The sequence below is a fragment of the Neopelma chrysocephalum genome, unplaced genomic scaffold (genome assembly GCF_003984885.1).
Source record: "Neopelma chrysocephalum unplaced genomic scaffold, ASM398488v2 Primary Assembly neopelma1_367, whole genome shotgun sequence".
NCBI lineage: Eukaryota > Metazoa > Chordata > Aves > Passeriformes > Pipridae > Neopelma > Neopelma chrysocephalum.
In genome coordinates this window covers 1205528-1222770 of record NW_020898031.1, presented here as the reverse complement: position 1 = coordinate 1222770, position 17243 = coordinate 1205528, and the positions used below count along the sequence as shown (strand labels likewise).

The 17243-nt window shown below is 48.7% G+C and overlaps 2 protein-coding genes across 3 annotated transcripts; one reads left to right on the top strand and one right to left on the bottom strand.

The window, feature by feature from the left end:
- The first annotated feature begins 399 nt into the window (after positions 1-399).
- On the top strand, positions 400-7091 carry VDAC3 (voltage dependent anion channel 3). 2 transcript variants are annotated; one of them, XM_027706376.1, is made up of 9 exons: positions 400-471; positions 1198-1247; positions 2248-2250; positions 3752-3904; positions 4181-4233; positions 4317-4544; positions 5271-5421; positions 6300-6357; positions 6601-7091. In XM_027706376.1, the coding sequence occupies exons 1-9, from the start codon at positions 405-407 to the stop codon at positions 6690-6692; spliced, it is 855 nt and encodes a 284-aa protein (XP_027562177.1). In that variant the 5' UTR covers positions 400-404; the 3' UTR covers positions 6693-7091. The 2 variants fall into 2 exon arrangements, with proteins under 2 accessions (XP_027562177.1, XP_027562178.1); XM_027706377.1 differs by lacking the exon at positions 2248-2250.
- Positions 7092-7358: 267 nt separating this feature from the next.
- Positions 7359-16669, bottom strand: IKBKB (inhibitor of nuclear factor kappa B kinase subunit beta). The gene is made up of 21 exons (XM_027706369.1): positions 16532-16669; positions 16357-16451; positions 15817-15934; positions 15210-15279; positions 14724-14812; positions 14201-14290; positions 13733-13857; positions 13298-13405; positions 12897-13026; positions 12276-12470; positions 11938-12052; positions 11501-11624; positions 11144-11295; positions 10980-11041; positions 10217-10326; positions 9910-9959; positions 9290-9389; positions 8982-9129; positions 8648-8775; positions 8410-8500; positions 7359-7919 (listed from the first exon to the last, which is right to left on the bottom strand). Exons 1-21 carry the CDS (start codon positions 16634-16636, stop codon positions 7851-7853), a joined length of 2274 nt encoding a protein of 757 aa, XP_027562170.1. The 5' UTR covers positions 16637-16669; the 3' UTR covers positions 7359-7850.
- Positions 16670-17243: the final 574 nt, after the last annotated feature.

The window sequence follows — 17243 nt, the reverse complement described above, 5'->3', positions numbered from 1 at the left end:
GTGAGATCTGTTTTCCTTTGGGATTGCTCAGTGCTGACCTTGCTTTGCCCTTTGGGGTCCCTTTCAGAAAGGGTCCTGCCAGGAAAGCAGTGTTTGCTGTTATCAGAACAGTGATAAGGCTCCCATGAGCTCTTTTTGCAGTGGAAGAATGTGAGGCTGACATTGGTGGCTGTAATAAATAGCTGGGTTCAGTGTTCCCAAGTAATGGATTGGCTTTGGGAACTTCCTTGGGTTGGAGCTTCTTTCTGACACAGCAACAGTGACACAAGGAGGACTTGTGACAGTTCCCTGTCAGTGAAGTACTCAGAGGCTGCTGGTCATAGGTTTATAAATGCTTTGGCTATAGTTTGGTTTGATGCTGTTACACCCAAGATTCTTACAGCTTCCCCTGTGTTTCAGATCCAATGGCTGTACCACCGACGTACAGTGACTTGGGAAAGTGTGCCAGGGATGTGTTCAACAAGGGCTATGGTAAGTGAGATGGTTGTGGTTTGATAACCTTCTGTATTTTTTTCTTAGGCGTCTCGAAAATGCCAACAGAAACATTAGTGCCTCAGAGATCCCCTGATAGCTTGTGGTAGGAATTCAGCAGGGCTTGGAGCATGTGGCACCTTCTGAATCTGAACTTTGGGCATGTATCATGAAAATGCTGCAGTGGCAAAGAGTTAGAGGGCAAAGCTAGGAGTTTGACCTTAATATGTGCTCCAGAACAGTCTCTGGAAAATGCTCCACCCTTTACCTTCCAATTTTTGTATTTGGAGGCATTAAATCACTGACAGTGATGTAGGCTGCCACAGGAGGCTGGATGTGGCAATGAACAGGTTCCTGAGGTAGAGTGACCTTTCTGTTAATCAGAACAGCTGACTGGTACAGCTAGAGAAGATATTGTCACAATATTTGCATTAGTCCCTTTTTGGGAACAGTACTAACAGTGGTGATGGTTTTTAAATCTGGTTTTGTGTGTGATAAAGATTGCATTTGTATCCCAAATCCATATGCTGCATAAAACTAAAAAGCACTGTGGTCTGGTCTCTGCCACTCTGGAGTTCAGGCTTTGCTAAAATTCAGCTCAAGATCCCTGCTTTAGTCTCGGTTATTTGGGGCTTAGTGTACCCTGCCTGTGGTACTTTGGGTGTGCTGGGAACAAGCCTTGCTTGTGTGTTGTAAAACAGGCCCTGTGTGCTGTTCTGTTTTCAGGATTTGGAATGGTCAAGTTGGAGTTGAAGACCAAGTCCACCAGTGGGGTGGTGAGTACTGGGGGCCTTCCCCCTCCCCAGCGTGGCAGTGTGGGGACAGACCCCTGGGCTGGTTGGGGGCAGCCACTTGCTGCCAGGTGTTGCCTCCCTCTTTCATTTCTCATTTTAAAACTTGTATCTGGCTCAGATGTTTCTGAGCTGCCATGGCAGTGCTGCTCCTGTGGCCTGCAGGAGTTCTCATTCCTCCCTGTTCCCATTGATATGTCCCAGACAGGAGTTTCTTCCCCTTGCACAGCTCTCATTTCTGCTTAGGAATGGGTTTGAGTCTCCCTGCTGCTGTTGGTTTTTGTAGGATTTTGAGTCTGGAAGGACTTTTATCCAAAAGGCCAAGTGGCACATAAGCACCACAGTTTAACTTCATTTTCACTTCAAGACTTAATTAAAACTAAACAGTCCTTCTGCAATACCTTTTATGTAGAATTTGAGGGCTTAATTAAACTTTAGCACTTGAAGTAACTAGAAAAGGTTACGATCTGCACTTTAATGATGGAGAAATGCAGCTTCCTCACGATTTCACAGGAGGCAAAACATAATTTTGAGCTTTACCAGAGGCATATGTTGTTTACTAAATAATATTTTTCTTACACTGACTCTCAGTTCTGTACATGATCCCACTTGATGCTCTTCTGATTGATGAGATGGTGCTGCTTTTCAGCCTCCTTCATAAACATATTTGCCTTAGCTCCCTCCTTCTCTTGCATTCTTGTCATGCAAATGTGGTAAGTGCTTACTTTAGTTCTGCTGTATTCTGGCCCAGGTGTGCTTTTGGTGGGTCACTTGCATTGTGCTCCAGGGACACATAGGTCTGTGGTCTCTACACTTACTGACATCTCTTGATATGCAGTTTTCCTGGCTGGAAGTTTTGATTCTCAAATAATATGCAAATAGTTAATTTTGCTGTCTTCGGAGTGTGATGGAACATGAACAACTGTAGGAAGTTCTAAAATGGGCTTTTTCTTTTCCATGCAATTTTCATTGGATGTTTATCCAGCTGGTAAGAATAGTGACTGTTTTGGCATGTTGGCTCTTCATTGCTTTGTCCTCCTTGTGTTCTGTGGTGCATTCTGTCACTTGTGAACCTTTCCACTGGGTGTAGTCCTGTTATCATCCACCTTGTGCAGTTTGACTGTGTCCAGAGCTCTAAATCTGCTGTTTCATCCACGTGTGTAAAGCCATTTGCAATCTTTGCCAACAGTCCACAACAAGAACACTGTAAGAACAGCAGGGGGAAACAGGATAGGTGTGGTATTGATACAGTTGTCTGATGCTTCAGATTTTGTGCTGTTGGTGTTTCTGCTGAGCATTCTGCTGCAGCAAAGTGGGCATTTGGGGATGGAGCTGAGGTAGGGAACAAAGTGTGAGATCCAGTTCCTGCGTGGGTACTGATAGTGCCTCTGGTTGTTCTGGTACAGAAACATTTGGGTGTTTTCTGTGGACTTAGAAAACAACAATGATAGTGTCTGTTGGTTATAACTGTTCAGAGATTGCAAGTGGCTTTGCCTGCTGAGTGCATGGCACTGCTGAAGGTGCACCATGAGCTGGAAGGTCAGTGGGAAGCTGTGCTTGGCTGCTGCCCCAGCTGGGTGTGACACGGAGCCAGAATGAGTTTGATTTTTCAGCTACAAAGAATTCCAGAAATGCTTCTCCACGAGCTGCCCTGGGGGGACACGGGCAGAGATTGATGGCAGCAGATGTTGGCTTGTGCCTTCTGCTTCCAGAACAGCTTTAGTTCCTGGCACCTGACAAAATGCTTTGGCTTTGGATCATGTGACAGTGCAGTTCTTTGCCTTTGGCTTTGAGACAAGTGTTTACAGCCTTCCCTTTGCTTGATCTGAGGAACAAGCCAAGCCTTTTAATTGGAGCTCTAAGCTCAGGAGAAAGTTCCTTCTGAATTCTGAGGCAGGGTGGAGATGTCTTTACTGACTCTGTGAGAGTGGCATCAGAGCCCTGGGGGCAGTGATGTCTGAAGGACAGTCCAACACATCCTGACTCTGTCACATGTCTCTTGGCTCCATGTGTGGTACAACTGCTGTGCTCCTGTAGTGCTGCATTAGCTGGAGTGCCTGTCCCTCCCCTGCAGCATCCCCCACTGCCCCAAACTGTTACCTGGCACTTCCAAACCATTTACTGACAGTCTTTGTGTCTTTGGACACTCTGCAAAGTCCAGAATTGTGAAGGTTATGTACACAGCATGCAGGAATAGTCCTGGAATGACAAGGATCTGGAAAGTCAGGGTTCCAAAGCTTGGATATATTGGAAATGGATGCTGCCATCTCTTAAGCACTGTATTTTTCAGTATTTAAACTTCAAGAGAGACATAACTTGGAAATGTAATGACAGGTTATTTATCTTTTCTCAAGGAAAATACTTGAGAGATGGGGATAACAAATGAGGGCCGTTCTCAGATGCTTCTTAGAACCTAATTCCTTACAAGTGGAAAAACAGAATGTAATTGAACCTCAGGAGTGCTGAAACTCATGTTATGCTCTTGCCAGGACTTCACTGCAACTGGTTCTTCCAACACGGACACGGGCAAGGCCTCGGGCAGCCTGGAGACCAAATACAAGATGAAAGAACAGGGAGTGACGTTCACCCAGAAGTGGAACACAGATAACATGCTGGCAACAGAGGTTGCTGTGGAGGATAAGGTAAGAGGAAGCAGATCATTTGGAAACGTTTCTGCAGCTGGTGTGAGAAAGTCTGGAGCTGAACAGGTGCCAAAGAGAGTGAAAATCCTGTGGTGCCTCTGCCCTGTGTGGCCATTCATGTTTTACAGTGAACTCTGAAGATGCTGCAGGAGGAGGGATTCAAACACATGGTCGTGTTTTGTTTTCTCTTTAGACAGGAAGCAGAGTTCTAGTAGTGAGTGTAACAAACCATGTTTCAGCAGAGTTCTGAGCAGGTGTCTTGGTTTTTCTTTGCAGTTGGCTGGAGGATTGAAGTTGGCTCTTGACACTACATTTGTACCGAACACAGGGTAAATACTTAAATACCTGAATGAACCAGGTCTCACACCCCCCTGTGCACTGCCACGGGTAAAATGGCATTTTGTCTCTGCAGGAAGAAGAGTGCAAAGTTGAAGACCTCCTACAAAAGAGAATATATAAATGTAGGCTGCAACGTAGACATTGACCTGGCTGGGCCCACCATCTATGGCTGGGCAGTGCTGGGCTATGAGGGTTGGCTGGCTGGCTACCAGATGGCTTTTGATACAGCCAAGTACAAGCTTTCACAAAATAACTTTGCCTTGGGATATACAGCAGGAGACTTTCAGCTGCACACTAATGTGTAAGTATTCTCTGAGCCTAGAGAAACATTACCAGGGGAGCCAAACTGGAGGAATAGTTGCATTAGTGGACTTAGGTCAAAGGTAGGTGGATGGAAGGGGATTTGTTTCCAAATAATTTGTATTCAGTGTTTTTATTTTCAGTGCTACTAAAACAGGGCAACTTTCCAGCTCTTATCTGCCTTGATAGCTTGTCCGAGAGTAATGTGGGGGTTTGTGTATGTAAGATAGTGATGTAGAGGCACTTTATAAGTGTTAATTTGGAATTTAAATCTGTGAACTTTTAACTTCTGTTCTGGCATTAGATCAAAGAGCCTTCAATTAAACTACTGTACCTTCTCCCCCTCCCCACCATTGCTGTCCCTCAGAACTGCCCAAGGTGAAGGAGAGAGGCCTCTGTTGTGCTGGGCTGTCATTGCAGCTCTGGCCTGGGCATTCAGACCTCTGAGAGTCAGAGGATGGTGCATTTAAACAACTGCACTGCAGTAACATTGTTCTCAGTCTCAGCACTGCCAGAACTGAAGTCTCCTGGATTTGTCCCTTCATGTGTTACCACAGGTTGGCTTGAGACAAGCAACCAGGTTACCTGGGTTTATTTTTTCTGTCAGAGCCTCAAAACGTAGGTCTCAGCTGTTGGAAAGTCTTGTTCATTATGATTGTGGGGAAGGGCTGACCTCAAGAGTTACTGGACAAGGCAAGGCCTGACACTCTTGCATCTGTTCAAACAGGAATGATGGCACCGAGTTTGGTGGCTCTATTTATCAGAAGGTTAACAATAAGGTTGAGACATCAGTCAATCTTGCATGGACTGCTGGCAGTAACAACACACGTTTTGGTATTGCTGCAAAGTACCAGCTGGATGACAAGACTTCTGTTGTGGTAAGAACTTTGTTAAAGAAATGACTATTTCAAATACTGAAAATTTGTGTTAGGAAGTAGTTGCTTTGACTAGTTACTGAGGGAGTATGGTAGAGGTCAAACTGTGGCTTTTGTTGTGGTTCAAATTTAAATTGGGACCTCACAGGTTATACTTGTGAAATTAGGAAAAAAAAATAAATCTAAACCGTAATTTTGTCCACAGTGAAATGGTCTGATTAGTGTGTTTGGAGCCCTGCAAGGTGTGTGTCAGAAGGTAATGAAAGGCTGTAGTGTTTGAATTCTCTAATCCATAACCTAAAACAGTATTTCAGTTCCAGTGGTGGAAGCTCAGCCTTCTCCTGAGCTGACCCTCCAAAGTCAGCTGACACATGAAGTCAGTGCTGCTTCAGTTCTTAGTGTGAAAACAAGCATTTGTTTTGCTTCAAAACAAGACTCAGTTCCAGGACAATTCAGCCAGAATTAAAGATGAGAAATACTATTGTAAACAGCTCAAAACTTAGCAATGCAAAAAAGGGGGTTGCATATTCATATATTTATTGCTCATTAAATGAAAAAAGTCACTCCTGAGTGATGTGAACAAGACAGACTTCTTTGGCTCTGAGGGACTGCAGCAAGGAGCTCTTTAAAGGGTATGAAGACACAGTGCTGGGGGCAGTGAAGAACAGGGTGGCATTTTATCTGGGCATAATGGGGCCACCATTTGAGGAGAAGATTGCTTGGGCTGGAAACTTGAGAAAAGATTGGAATGTGCTTCTGACAGAGGTTACTCTACAAGTAGCTGAAGAGAGTTAATGCATGAGCCACCTTCTCAGGGCACTGGGACAGTGCTGGATATTTCTGCACAGTGTATAAATGCTGTGATTTCCTTTTTCCTGCAGGGTAAAGTGAACAATGCCAGCCTCATTGGACTGGGCTACACTCATGCCCTCCGACCTGGTACGTGAGTCTCACTGGGGGCAGCAAACAGTGTCAATGCTACACTGGGGGTGATTTCCTGGCATCTTTAGAACAGAACAGATGCACAGAGGAGCTCAAAGTTTTGCACAGACTCCCAGAAGGAAGGGGGATCTCCCTTGCTTTAGGAACTGGGGTCCAGAGGCAGTGCTGGGGTCGGGTACCTGAGGGAGGGCACTGCACAGGCTCCCAGGGTGTGATGGCTCCCATGACTTGCTTCCACAGGTGTTAAACTGACCGTCTCAGGCTTGATTGATGGCAAGAACTTCAGTTCTGGAGGTCACAAAGTTGGGCTGGGATTTGAGCTGGAAGCTTAACACAGCTGTAAGTAAAACAACTGGTGGTACTCTGGAAGGTGAAGGAAAAGTATAACCCAGTGTGTTTCGGCCTTAATATACTCTGAAATTTGAAGAAGTGTGAACTTTCTGCTCTTCCAAAGAACGACTTTAACCCACTGCTGAAGGTCCAGAGAGTGCCAGCACAACAGAGGAAGACACTTGAAGGCATGCATGGAAGTTGTGATGTTTGTGCCACATTTCAGTTTCCTGTATTTTAAATCTGTTCCTAAAAAAACAGAAGAAAATCCAACCTCTCCCCCTTATTGTATTGCATTTTGCATGTCCTGTACTCCACAGCCTTTTCTAAAGGTGGTCGCTGTGCTGTAGTGGAAATTTGGGTTTACATCGGAATGAAATAAATTGGTCCCAGTCGGAACAGAAGGTTGGTGTGTCTTGACTCTGAGCCAGGTTCAGCAAAGCTGTGTTCCCTCTGGCTGTTCTTTTTTCTTTTCTTTTGATGCACCTTTAAGCATGGCTAATAGAAAACCTGCAAATGCTTTGTCACACTGTACCTGCACACTGAGCATTTCCTTCTCCTGGGGTTTCTGGGATAACATCCTTACACCTGTCATGTTTTAGAGACCTGCACAGTGAAAGCAGCTTTTTCCATTAAAATGTTATTGATGGTATCAAAAAGAGCAAACCAAAAGTTTACATGTTTTAGATAATTTCGTTCCCATATAGGAAACAAGTATTAGGTAAGTACAACCATTACACTTAAAGAAAAAAAAAGTGCAAATCAGCAGAGTTAAGAAATGAGGTTCACAGTTCAAGTATATTACAAAGGTGACATCTACCAGTGCCTGGGCAAACATTGTCCATTGTTCCATCAGAAAGCCTAAAATGCAGTAGAACAGCCACAGGTGATGCCTAAGGGAAGATATATCAGGACAGAGAATAAGAATATCTGCTGTCATAAGGCACAATTAAGAAGGTTTTCCAGGCAGTTAGAACAGGCATTTCCTACTGTAGCTTTGTGAGCAGTGTCTGGGAGGTGGATACAAAGCCAGGCTGTGTGTGTATCTCAGGAGCAGCAGGTGACAGTAGAAGGAGGCAGCTGATCTTCCCTTCTGGGGGGCAGCAGCTTTTCACACTTGGCTTCCCAAAGCAGCGTCTCCAGGGGCGACTGTCATGATTTCACATCTGGGTTTGTTCGGGGCTGTTTGTTTCTTCTGCCTGAAGCTGCAGCCAGCTCCAGTCTAGAGCCTGAAGAATAAACAGAACTGCAAAGTTCAACACCTGCTTACAGTTGAGCTTTCTCTAGAGTAAAGGAGAAGCAAGTTAAAAGAATTAAAAAAAATTACTGTGAACAAGTTGGGCAGTAGAGTTTCAAGATAAGCCATGTGACTGCTGTAAAAGAAACCCTTAAGTTACTTACTTCTCTAATATTTTGCTCTCTTTTTAATATTCTGCATCCCTGCCCCCCCTGTACTGCCACCAGATTTAGGAGTGCACTTTTGCAGTATTTGGATACAACAGCCAAGCAACTGCCCCCTCCTTTACTGTTCACCCCACCAGCCCCAGTGCCACAGAGTGTGTCAGGAGCAGGTGCTTCCTGCCTCCACAGCTCCTGTTCTCCTTGTCCAAGGTAAATCCCAGATTTCCATCAGCTGTATTACTGAGTGGTGGCAAAGCTACACAAGCAGAACTTTGAAGCCAAGAGCTTCCCCAGTCTCTAGAAGAATGAATACATTACCATGAAGCTCTGCTCCTGATCCTTCATTGTGTCATACATCACATTTTCTAGCTGGCTACAAAGCTTCTGTGATTCCAGCAGCAGCTCCTCACTGAAAGGGACAATTATCACACTATTATTTTCTGTGGCAGTTTAAAGAGATACTGCTTCTACCTCTGAAATATTTCTGGCAGGTATGCTGCAGACACTGAAGGCACTCAGGTCATAATTCATAATTCATACTCCAGACTTGCCTCACCTTTTTCTTACAGAGTCTGATAAATGGTAGGTGTCAGAAGGGACCTGCAGCAGCAGCTGACCAGGGCCACCAAGACGAGATGTGTTCATGCTCTCTGGGCTGCCAGTGACAGGACCACGGACTTTACTCTGAAGAAAGCACAGAATATTCAGATTGCAATTATTTCCACTAGTTTTCAGCAGACAGGAGTATGAGACAACCTGGAACTTGGCTTTAACACTAATTCAAAATAACAAAGGCAAGAACCATAGGACATACTCCACTTACTATTATTTCAGTAACCTGTGCTACAAACCATATTTTTAGGTTAAAGTGGAGTTTTTATTTTACTTACACAAGCAATTTTCAGCAAGTTCCACAATTCTTTCTGCCGTTTCTCCTGAAGCCTAACAACGGTTTCCTCATCTTCACGCATCAGATTCATCACCTTCTCCACTCTGGGGAACAATTCCAGTGCCTTCTGCTTGCAAACCACAGTTTTACTGTTAAAAAAGTAAAACCGGATCAGGTCACACACGGGCCACTGCAGCAGGGAAACATTTCTGAAGTTACTTGTTCCCTGTGTGCACTGGGTTTTAAACATTCTCCTGCTGAAAGAGAAAATGCTTTCTCTGAACCCTCAGTAAAATCTACCAAGCTCACCTGAGCTGAGCATAAATGACTCGAACTTTCTTTTCGAAGGTCTGGATTGCCTGGAGCAGCAGTCGGACAATTTCCTGGCTGTCACCGCTTGTCCTCTGATCTGGAACGAGACCCAGAGTGTTACACACAAAGAAAGGCCTATGGGATAGAGGGAGAAGATTCTTGGTGGTTTGTTTCCACTGCTGCTTCAACCCTGGAACACCCCAAGTCCAGGGCATGCAAGTTGGAGTGGGATGCACTGCACTGGATTTTATCCACCTTTTCAAAGGTTTAAGAACTGGAAAGCAGAGCTGGGCCTGTACAGCTGCTCAAGGAACAGCCACGGCTCTCACCCTACACAGAAGCAGCAGCAGATGCTTGTGGCACCAGCCTGCTCTGAGCAGAGCTCCAGAGGAGCTTCAGGAAGAGCTCAGAAGGTGCCAAGAAAGCAAGGCTGGCCCAGTGTAAAACTGACTCCCTGACTCCCCTCTCCAAAAGAAGGTAGGTCCAGCAGAGTCCCTGCACAGCTAATGTGTGGGCAGGCCTAGAATGCACAGAAAGTTTCCTCAGTGGTCATTGCTACATCCCTGAAGTCACCATCCACACAAAGCAAGCTGACCTTGAGCTAAAATGTCTTTTACCTCTTGGCTTCTCTCTCAGTCTCCGGTACAGCTCTCTGGCTTGTTCTTCTCTAGAAGAAAAAGGCAGAGAAAACAAATGACTTCTCAAGAACCAAAATAAGGAACAAATAGTTTGAGAAGTTGAATCTTTTCTGTGCCAGTCTGCCACTTCAGACCGATGGCAGATGAGTCAAAAACTGCCTTTAGTGTTGAAGTCCTCCCAGCACCCCATGATTTGGGCAGAGGAAAGAGCCCTTTCATTGTCCTGTGCTGGGTCAGCTTAGCTAGAAATAGTCCTGCATCTGAAGTTCAAGGTAGTTCAACTCACAAATCCTCCAGGGTTCCTCCCTGTTTACGACCTAGTGGGCTTCTCTGCAGGTCCACAATGTCTGTCTGCAGGGCCATCATCCTCTTCACCAGCTCATCCACATCATCCTCCTGAAAGCAGGGCAGAGCATCAGCAACACAAGTGTCACACTCAGACATGACCACTCACATCAGCTCTTCCTTCCTCCTTCACATTTTCAAACACATCAGCAGGGTGCAAACAGCAGCCTTGGCCAAAGACAAGGGAGAACAGAAGTCCCTTCAATTCAAAGAAATCAGGTTTGTGCTCTTGGATAAGACAACTTCCAGGAATTTTTTGGTGAAAAATTCAGCCTGTGACAAAGAGCAATTGAAGGGTCAGACTTTGTAGTAGATGTGCTGCCAGTTCCCAGGCCACCTTTCTCCCTTTTCCTTGGCTGCTCCAGACCTCTCATCCTCTCCATTACCACTTTTCCCCTTTTCATAACCACATCAACTCCTGGCACCCCAAATCCTGCTTTTCACTTGAACCCATTCACAAGCAGAAGCTGCTGCTTGTTAAGACAGACATTCTGCCCCTGCCTCCTCCAACAGAGTGAGCTTCATGAAATACCAGTAATGGACAAAAATGGTGTCACCCAAACCAAGGCAATGTGAAATCTGGACTCAGTCCAGACACAAGAAGTTTCTGTCTAAGGGGGAACAATGAGGAGAAAAAGGGGGGAAAAAAGATAATGAAAACAAGCCTCTTTTTCTTTAGGATAAACAGTTATTTAGAAACATACCCGCCCACAAAGTTCCACAGCTTGTTCCATCTCTTTCCAGGCAAACAGCAGCTTCTCAGAAGCTACAGGAATGAAAGAAGAGACATTGGATTTCTCAGGCTCATAGAGGAAGAGGTAGGTATTTTGTGGGAAGAAAAGGCATGTTTTCCAGATGCTATACTCACTAATTCCAAATTCAATCTGCTCTTTATACTTTTCCAGATCGATCTGGATGCTTGTTTTAAAGAAGTCCAGCTTTGCTTTCAGCTGCTGAGAAAGGGAGGCCATGGAGTTCTTCATCTTGGAGAGGGTGCTGTTGTAACGCAGCAGGTTCATCCTGCAGGGACAGGAAGGTGCTCTCAGCCCCCCAGGCTGGAAATGCACTCAGAGCACAGCACAGCCTCACAGCGGGGCACTGAGCACTCCCAGCTTTTCAGTAATAGTTTACAGCTCCACCCAGGGGCTTCCCATTCCAGCAGGGCCCCATTCCCAGCCCTCCCCTGTCCCCAGAGCCCAGAGCAGTGTCCCAGAGCTGCCCCTACATGGCCGCGCGCTGCCCCTGCTGCAGCTGGTGACAGTCCTCCTTCAGCACCCGGATCGTGTGCCAGATCTGACCCCACACCCTGCGCAGCTGGAAGAAGTGCAGGTTCTTCTTGGGATCCTGAACTACAAACACAGGGGGGAGGGAGGGAAAGACAAACGTACATGTCAACGTGAAGCCCAAGAGTGGTGTTATCACACGACAGAGCAGCCTCAAACGTTGCTCCTTTGAGGGCACGTCACCTCCTGCCAAGCCCAGTTCCCCCCGTCCCAAAATCAAACACTTCCTTTTCTCAGCTGTTCTGACAAGCTGAATGAATGCTGTGCCAGTCCATTTTACTGCTGCTTCAGTCCCCAGTGTGCAAAGCTCTCTCTGCTGTTTGCACAGGGCACAGAGCACAGAACACAGGCCCCTCTCAGGTTCATGTAAAGTCCTTACGGATGCAGTCGACGCTCTCTGGGTGAGGACGCAAGGCCACCTGAGCCTCGTAGGAAACCTTCTTGTTGTCAAAGAGGAACAGGAGGTCTGTGTCTGCAGCTGCAGTGTCATTCACCTGCAGAAGAAAAAAGACCCCACTGAGTTCCCTCAGAAAAACCAAACCTCGTTAACCCCATAACCAGAACATTCCTCCTCAGCCACACAGAGAACACCAGAGGCAAGGGCTGGGTGGTTACTGTGACAAAAGCCTGCACAACAGCAGGGAGTGCTGTGATCCCAAAGGGAGAGCAGTGCCTGCTCATTCACTCACCAACAAGAAAAGGAGTGCCCAGACTCACCTTGCTATCAGCTATATGTTTAGTGACCAACTTCTGAGAAAACAATTCAAGTCCTGCTTCCTGCAGTAGCTCCTGGTCCTGTTCTGGGATTCCTGTGTCTGCCTGGATCCTGGCCTTCACACTGTCCAGAGTCTCCTCCTCTGTCACAGGGTAGGTGTGCACAGTTCCCGTGACCATGTTCAAAACATGAAGCAACTACAAGAGCAGCACGACATGAGAAAGGCTGAAGAAACATTGGTCATGTTTGAGCAGAGAGGGCAGGACTGAGAACTGGCCACCAATAAACTGTTCAAAGCACTTGGTGGGCTCAGGAGGTCACTCTGCAGCCACTTCATAACATTATGCCAAACGTGGACATTAAACAGCTTCAGCTGCAGAATCCTCTACCAGAACATGGAACTAAGCACACACAGAAGCTATTTGCTACTCCCAACAAGCTCAGGAGTATCTGTCCTCAAAGAAGCAAGAGGACAAGAGCCCCTTCACTGTCAGGAGACAGCTCCATGAGCTTCTGTGCCACTCCTCCTCCTCCCAGGCCTCTGACTCAAGCACCTTCTCTCATGGGCTACAGGCAACTGCTCTCTGGAAAACTTTTCAGGATAATACAGACCCACTGCTCACCTTCAAGTTCAAAATGTCATCCAAGGCTTTGAAACACCCGTAGGGTCCATATGTAGGATCTGTCCCTCTCTGACGTGGGTGCCACATTAACATGAGCTGCAGCCATTTCTCCAACCTCGCAGACAAAACACTGAACAATCAAGAACAGAAGGGGATCACAAGAAGTAAAAGTGCATTTGCAGTCACCACATGGCCTGGACTCTGCAGGAGGACTGACAAACAACTGCCCCCACCCCGATCCCCCAACCATCACAAGTGCAGTGTTTAGAGACTCACAAGTCTGACAAGTGACACGAGTACTGTCTGTGTCATGCACTCAATTTATCCACAGTGTATCATATAAACCTGGTCCTTATGCAGAAGAATCAGTTTATCTCAGCAGGGCAATTCCCAGTGCACACCTGTTTAGGTTGTTTGGGCAGGGTAAACTGCTGGAAAACTTGACTTCTCCAGATAAGTCTTCTGAGACAACAATATCCAGCTCGCTCTTCTGACGCACCTTTGTGTGCCTGAGGAATTGAAGCAAGTACAACAGTGAAACACTGACCTGCCTTTCCCAGTCTGCATGATAGTAGGCTCTTAAAGCTTAAAGCTACTCTTGACAGATGTAATACAGATGCCACTTTGCTTTCTGTTACCTGCCCTGCAGGAGTCAGACCTTATCCCAGAGGGCAAGTATCAGGAATGCTGAACTTGCTCAGGTAGGTCAAACTCCTGTGAAGGGACTCAGTCTCCATAAGGGCAAGGAACACAGGGATGTTGTCCTAAGAATCAAGGGACTGTAAACAGGACAGAGACATGGGGTCCCCTCCTGTCACCCAGCCCAGCTCACTCACCACTGCACCGGCTGCCAGTTGGGCAGGAAGGGTCGGAAGCCTGTGATGCACTCGAAGGCCAGTGTGCCAAAGCTCCAGTAATCCACTGTCACCGTGTACTTCTGCTGCTCCAGCAGCTCTGGAGCCTGACACAGTGACACACATAAGACAAAGCCACCCATCTCTTGGCTCTCTCTGTCCCTTGACAGCTCACTAATGTTCCTACACCAGACTAAAGATGTTATGGAACACAAGCTTCGAGACCCTCCCAGAGTGACCCGCACAGGTCACTGGCCCTCCTGCTCTGACAGAGTTGGCAGACACTGAGAACACAGTGTCAGCAAAAAAAGGGCCACCTCTGCTTGCTGCAGCACCCCAAATGCACCCCACACCAGCACAAGGACCTCATCCCAGCCCAAAGCTTGATAACAGTTCATTCTACCCCACTGGAAAGCAGGAGCTGCTCTTCCAGCTGAATTCCTTCCTTACCAAGTACTGCAGAGTCCCAACGAAGGATGTGCACAGGCTGCCCTGATCCAGTTCCTTAGCATAACCCAGGTCAATGATTTTGTGTATTAACTGAAACACACAGCAGAGAACAAGAACACTAGACTGAAGTCCTGTTAAAAGCACATCATACAGCAGAAAGAAAAGGTTCAGCTCTTCAAAGGTCTGCAGGAAAGGTGCCAAGGAAGAGAGGGAAGCAGAAATGGGAGGCTACTGTAGATTCCTAAAACACAACACATGTGAAGTTGTCGTGGGCTTGGCACACATTTGGCAGTTCTGTCTCCAGCTCTCTCCGATCCCTGGTCCATCAGTACAGCCTGATTCTCTCCTTGATAGTTGAAAGTCAAAATGTCAGGTGTTAACAGGTGGCTAATACAATCTCTGAGCTGCACACAGAGCACTATCCATCTGACACAGATGGGTGGAGTGCTCTGCAGAGGGACCACATGCACCTCCTCTGACACTTACTTGTGTGTGCAGGTAGAGACACCTGGTTTCTGCTTACCCTCTGCTCTCCTTGCTGCAGCACAATGTTCTCTGGCTTCAAGTCTCTGTGGATGATCCTGTTCTCGTGAAGGTACCTGAGAGCAGAAGCTGAGACACAGAAAAAGCCACTTCTAAGAGCATAATTAACAGTACCTAGCAGGAGCTTGGTAAGGATTCAGTCCTACCTACTATAAGCAAGGCTTTTGGGTCAAATCTTGTACAATGAAACACGTAAGTGCAAGAGGAAAGTCAGCATCAAACACCCCTGGGCACAAGCAGAGTTTTCTCCCTGGGTGCTCCCTCCCATCCTTCTTGTAACCTGTAATAATGCTGGCTACTGTCAAGTCAGCAGGGGCCTCCCCAGACTCCCAAAACCTTTGGCAGATGATCATAAAAGGTCAGACTAAGATGTAGTTATTAAGGTCACAGCTGCATATTTGCAGAGTGGATTCAGCACTAAAAGGTCTTCCCTAGTTCAGGCAGTGGAGATGCTGCAGCCACTTACCAATATCAGACAGCAGGATGAGAATGGCTTCCTCCCTCAAGCCACAGCAATTCTCCAGCTGATTCAGGTACTGCAGGTAAACAACACAGAGTGTAGGCTTTCCCTCCTCTAACCTGAGCGAGGCTCGCAGTCCCACAGATTCTCAGGGATGCAAGAAGTCTAAGGAACAGCACTCAAATTCTCTAGAGGCACAAAACTCTACGGTCTGTGACCTCTGGTAGCAGCAATTACAGCTTCAGGCCTTGGCCTGATGGCATGGGAGGATAACAGAGTGGGTGAGAGAAGTCAGGGTCATCCCATTCTCATCCTTCTACTTGCTCCACCTTTCTCAGCCATTTCCCCTGCGCGTGGCAGGATCAGCTCAAACCTCAGGCTTTTATCTACAGGCAGATTATAGCAAGGGTTAGAAAAACCTTATGATTAGAATTATCCTGTGTTATTTTTCCCTCTGACAGACAGGAGTTAATCACTTTGAGGAATCTGTTGATGCCACCACTACGAAGCATCAGGATGTGAAAACAAAGATTTTATGGGAAAACTTGAACAGAACACCTGGGATGGGATGAGAAGCTGATCCAGCCCTCAATCACCTTCCCAGGGCCCTCACCTTGCGGAGGTCTCCGCCCTGGCAGTACTCCATGGCCAGCAAGGGCAGGTCATTTGGTGCAAGCTTCTGCATCCCTTCAGGGACATCCCGGGCAGCCACCACATTGGGATGGTTGAGCCTGAGGAACGAAAATAAGGCAAGTACACGCGATGTGCTGCAACTCCTACACAGCTTCGCAAGCTCGTGGTCATCACTCCAAGTCCTACACGGTCACTAACCCTTTTGGAAACCGAACTAGTGGATTCTAAAGGTCTGCAATTCACCCGTCCTGCACGGTCCTGGACTCATCCTAACTCTCTGCATTTCATGTGCAGACAGCGCGCTCCTTCAGCGCACAGGCACAGCAGAGAAGGTTCAGCGACAAGCCTCGCACAGGCGGCACCGCGACCCCGGGCTCTGGGGGCGCAGGGCCGGGTCTGTCAGCGCGGAGGAGCGGGCACCGCCCGGAAGGGATCCCCGGCGGCCTCTCCCGGCACTTCCCTCGGCACCCGCCCGACCCGCCTCCCGGGGCCCGGCCGCGAGCACCCCGGGCCCCCTCACCTCTTCATGATCTGTATCTCCAGCGCCCAGCGGTCGCGGTTGCGCGGGCTCAGCTCCTGCCGGCACTGCTTGATGGCCACCTGCTCGCCGGTCTCCTGCGGGACACGGCGCGGGCCGGCTGAGCGCGGGGGGCCCCGCTCCGGGGCGCGCCCCGCGGGCCCGGCCCGCCGCCTACCTTGTTGTGCCAGCGGACGACGTTTCCGAAGCCGCCGGTGCCGAGGCGCTCCCGCATCTCCCAGGGCCCGCAGGTCGGAGCCTGCAGCGCGGGCGGGCGGCTCATGGCGGGACCGGCTCCTGCGCGCGCCGCGCTTCCGGCTCCGGCCGCGCGCGCGCCCGCCCGCCCCGCGGGGCCGCGCATCGGGAGGGGAGCGGGCACCGGGAGGGGAACGGGGCTGAGGGGAGCGGGAATCGTGAGGGGAGCGGGGATCGTGAGGGGAGCGGGCATCGGCAGGGGAGCGGGGCTGAGGGGAACGGGCATCGGGAGGGGAACGGGGTCCGGGGGAGCGGGAATCGTGAGGGGAACGGGCATCGGGAGGGGAACGGGGCTGAGGGGAGCGGGGATCGTGAGGGGAGCGGACGGGCATCGTGAGGGGTACGGGCACCGTGAGGGAAGCGGGCATCGGGAGGGGAGCGGGCACCGTGAGGGGAGCGGGCATCGGGAGGGGAGCGGGCCCCGGGGAGCGGGGCTGAGGGGAGCGGGGCCGAGGGGAGCGGGGCTGAGGGGAGCGGGAATCGTGAGGGGAACGGCCATCGGGAGGGGAGCGGGACCCGGGGGAGCGGGGCCCGGGGGAGCGGGGATCGTGAGGGGAGCGGGCATCGGGAGGGGAGCGGGGCCGAGGGGAGCGGGGATCGTGAGGGGAGCGGGCGGGCATCGTGAGGGGAGCGGG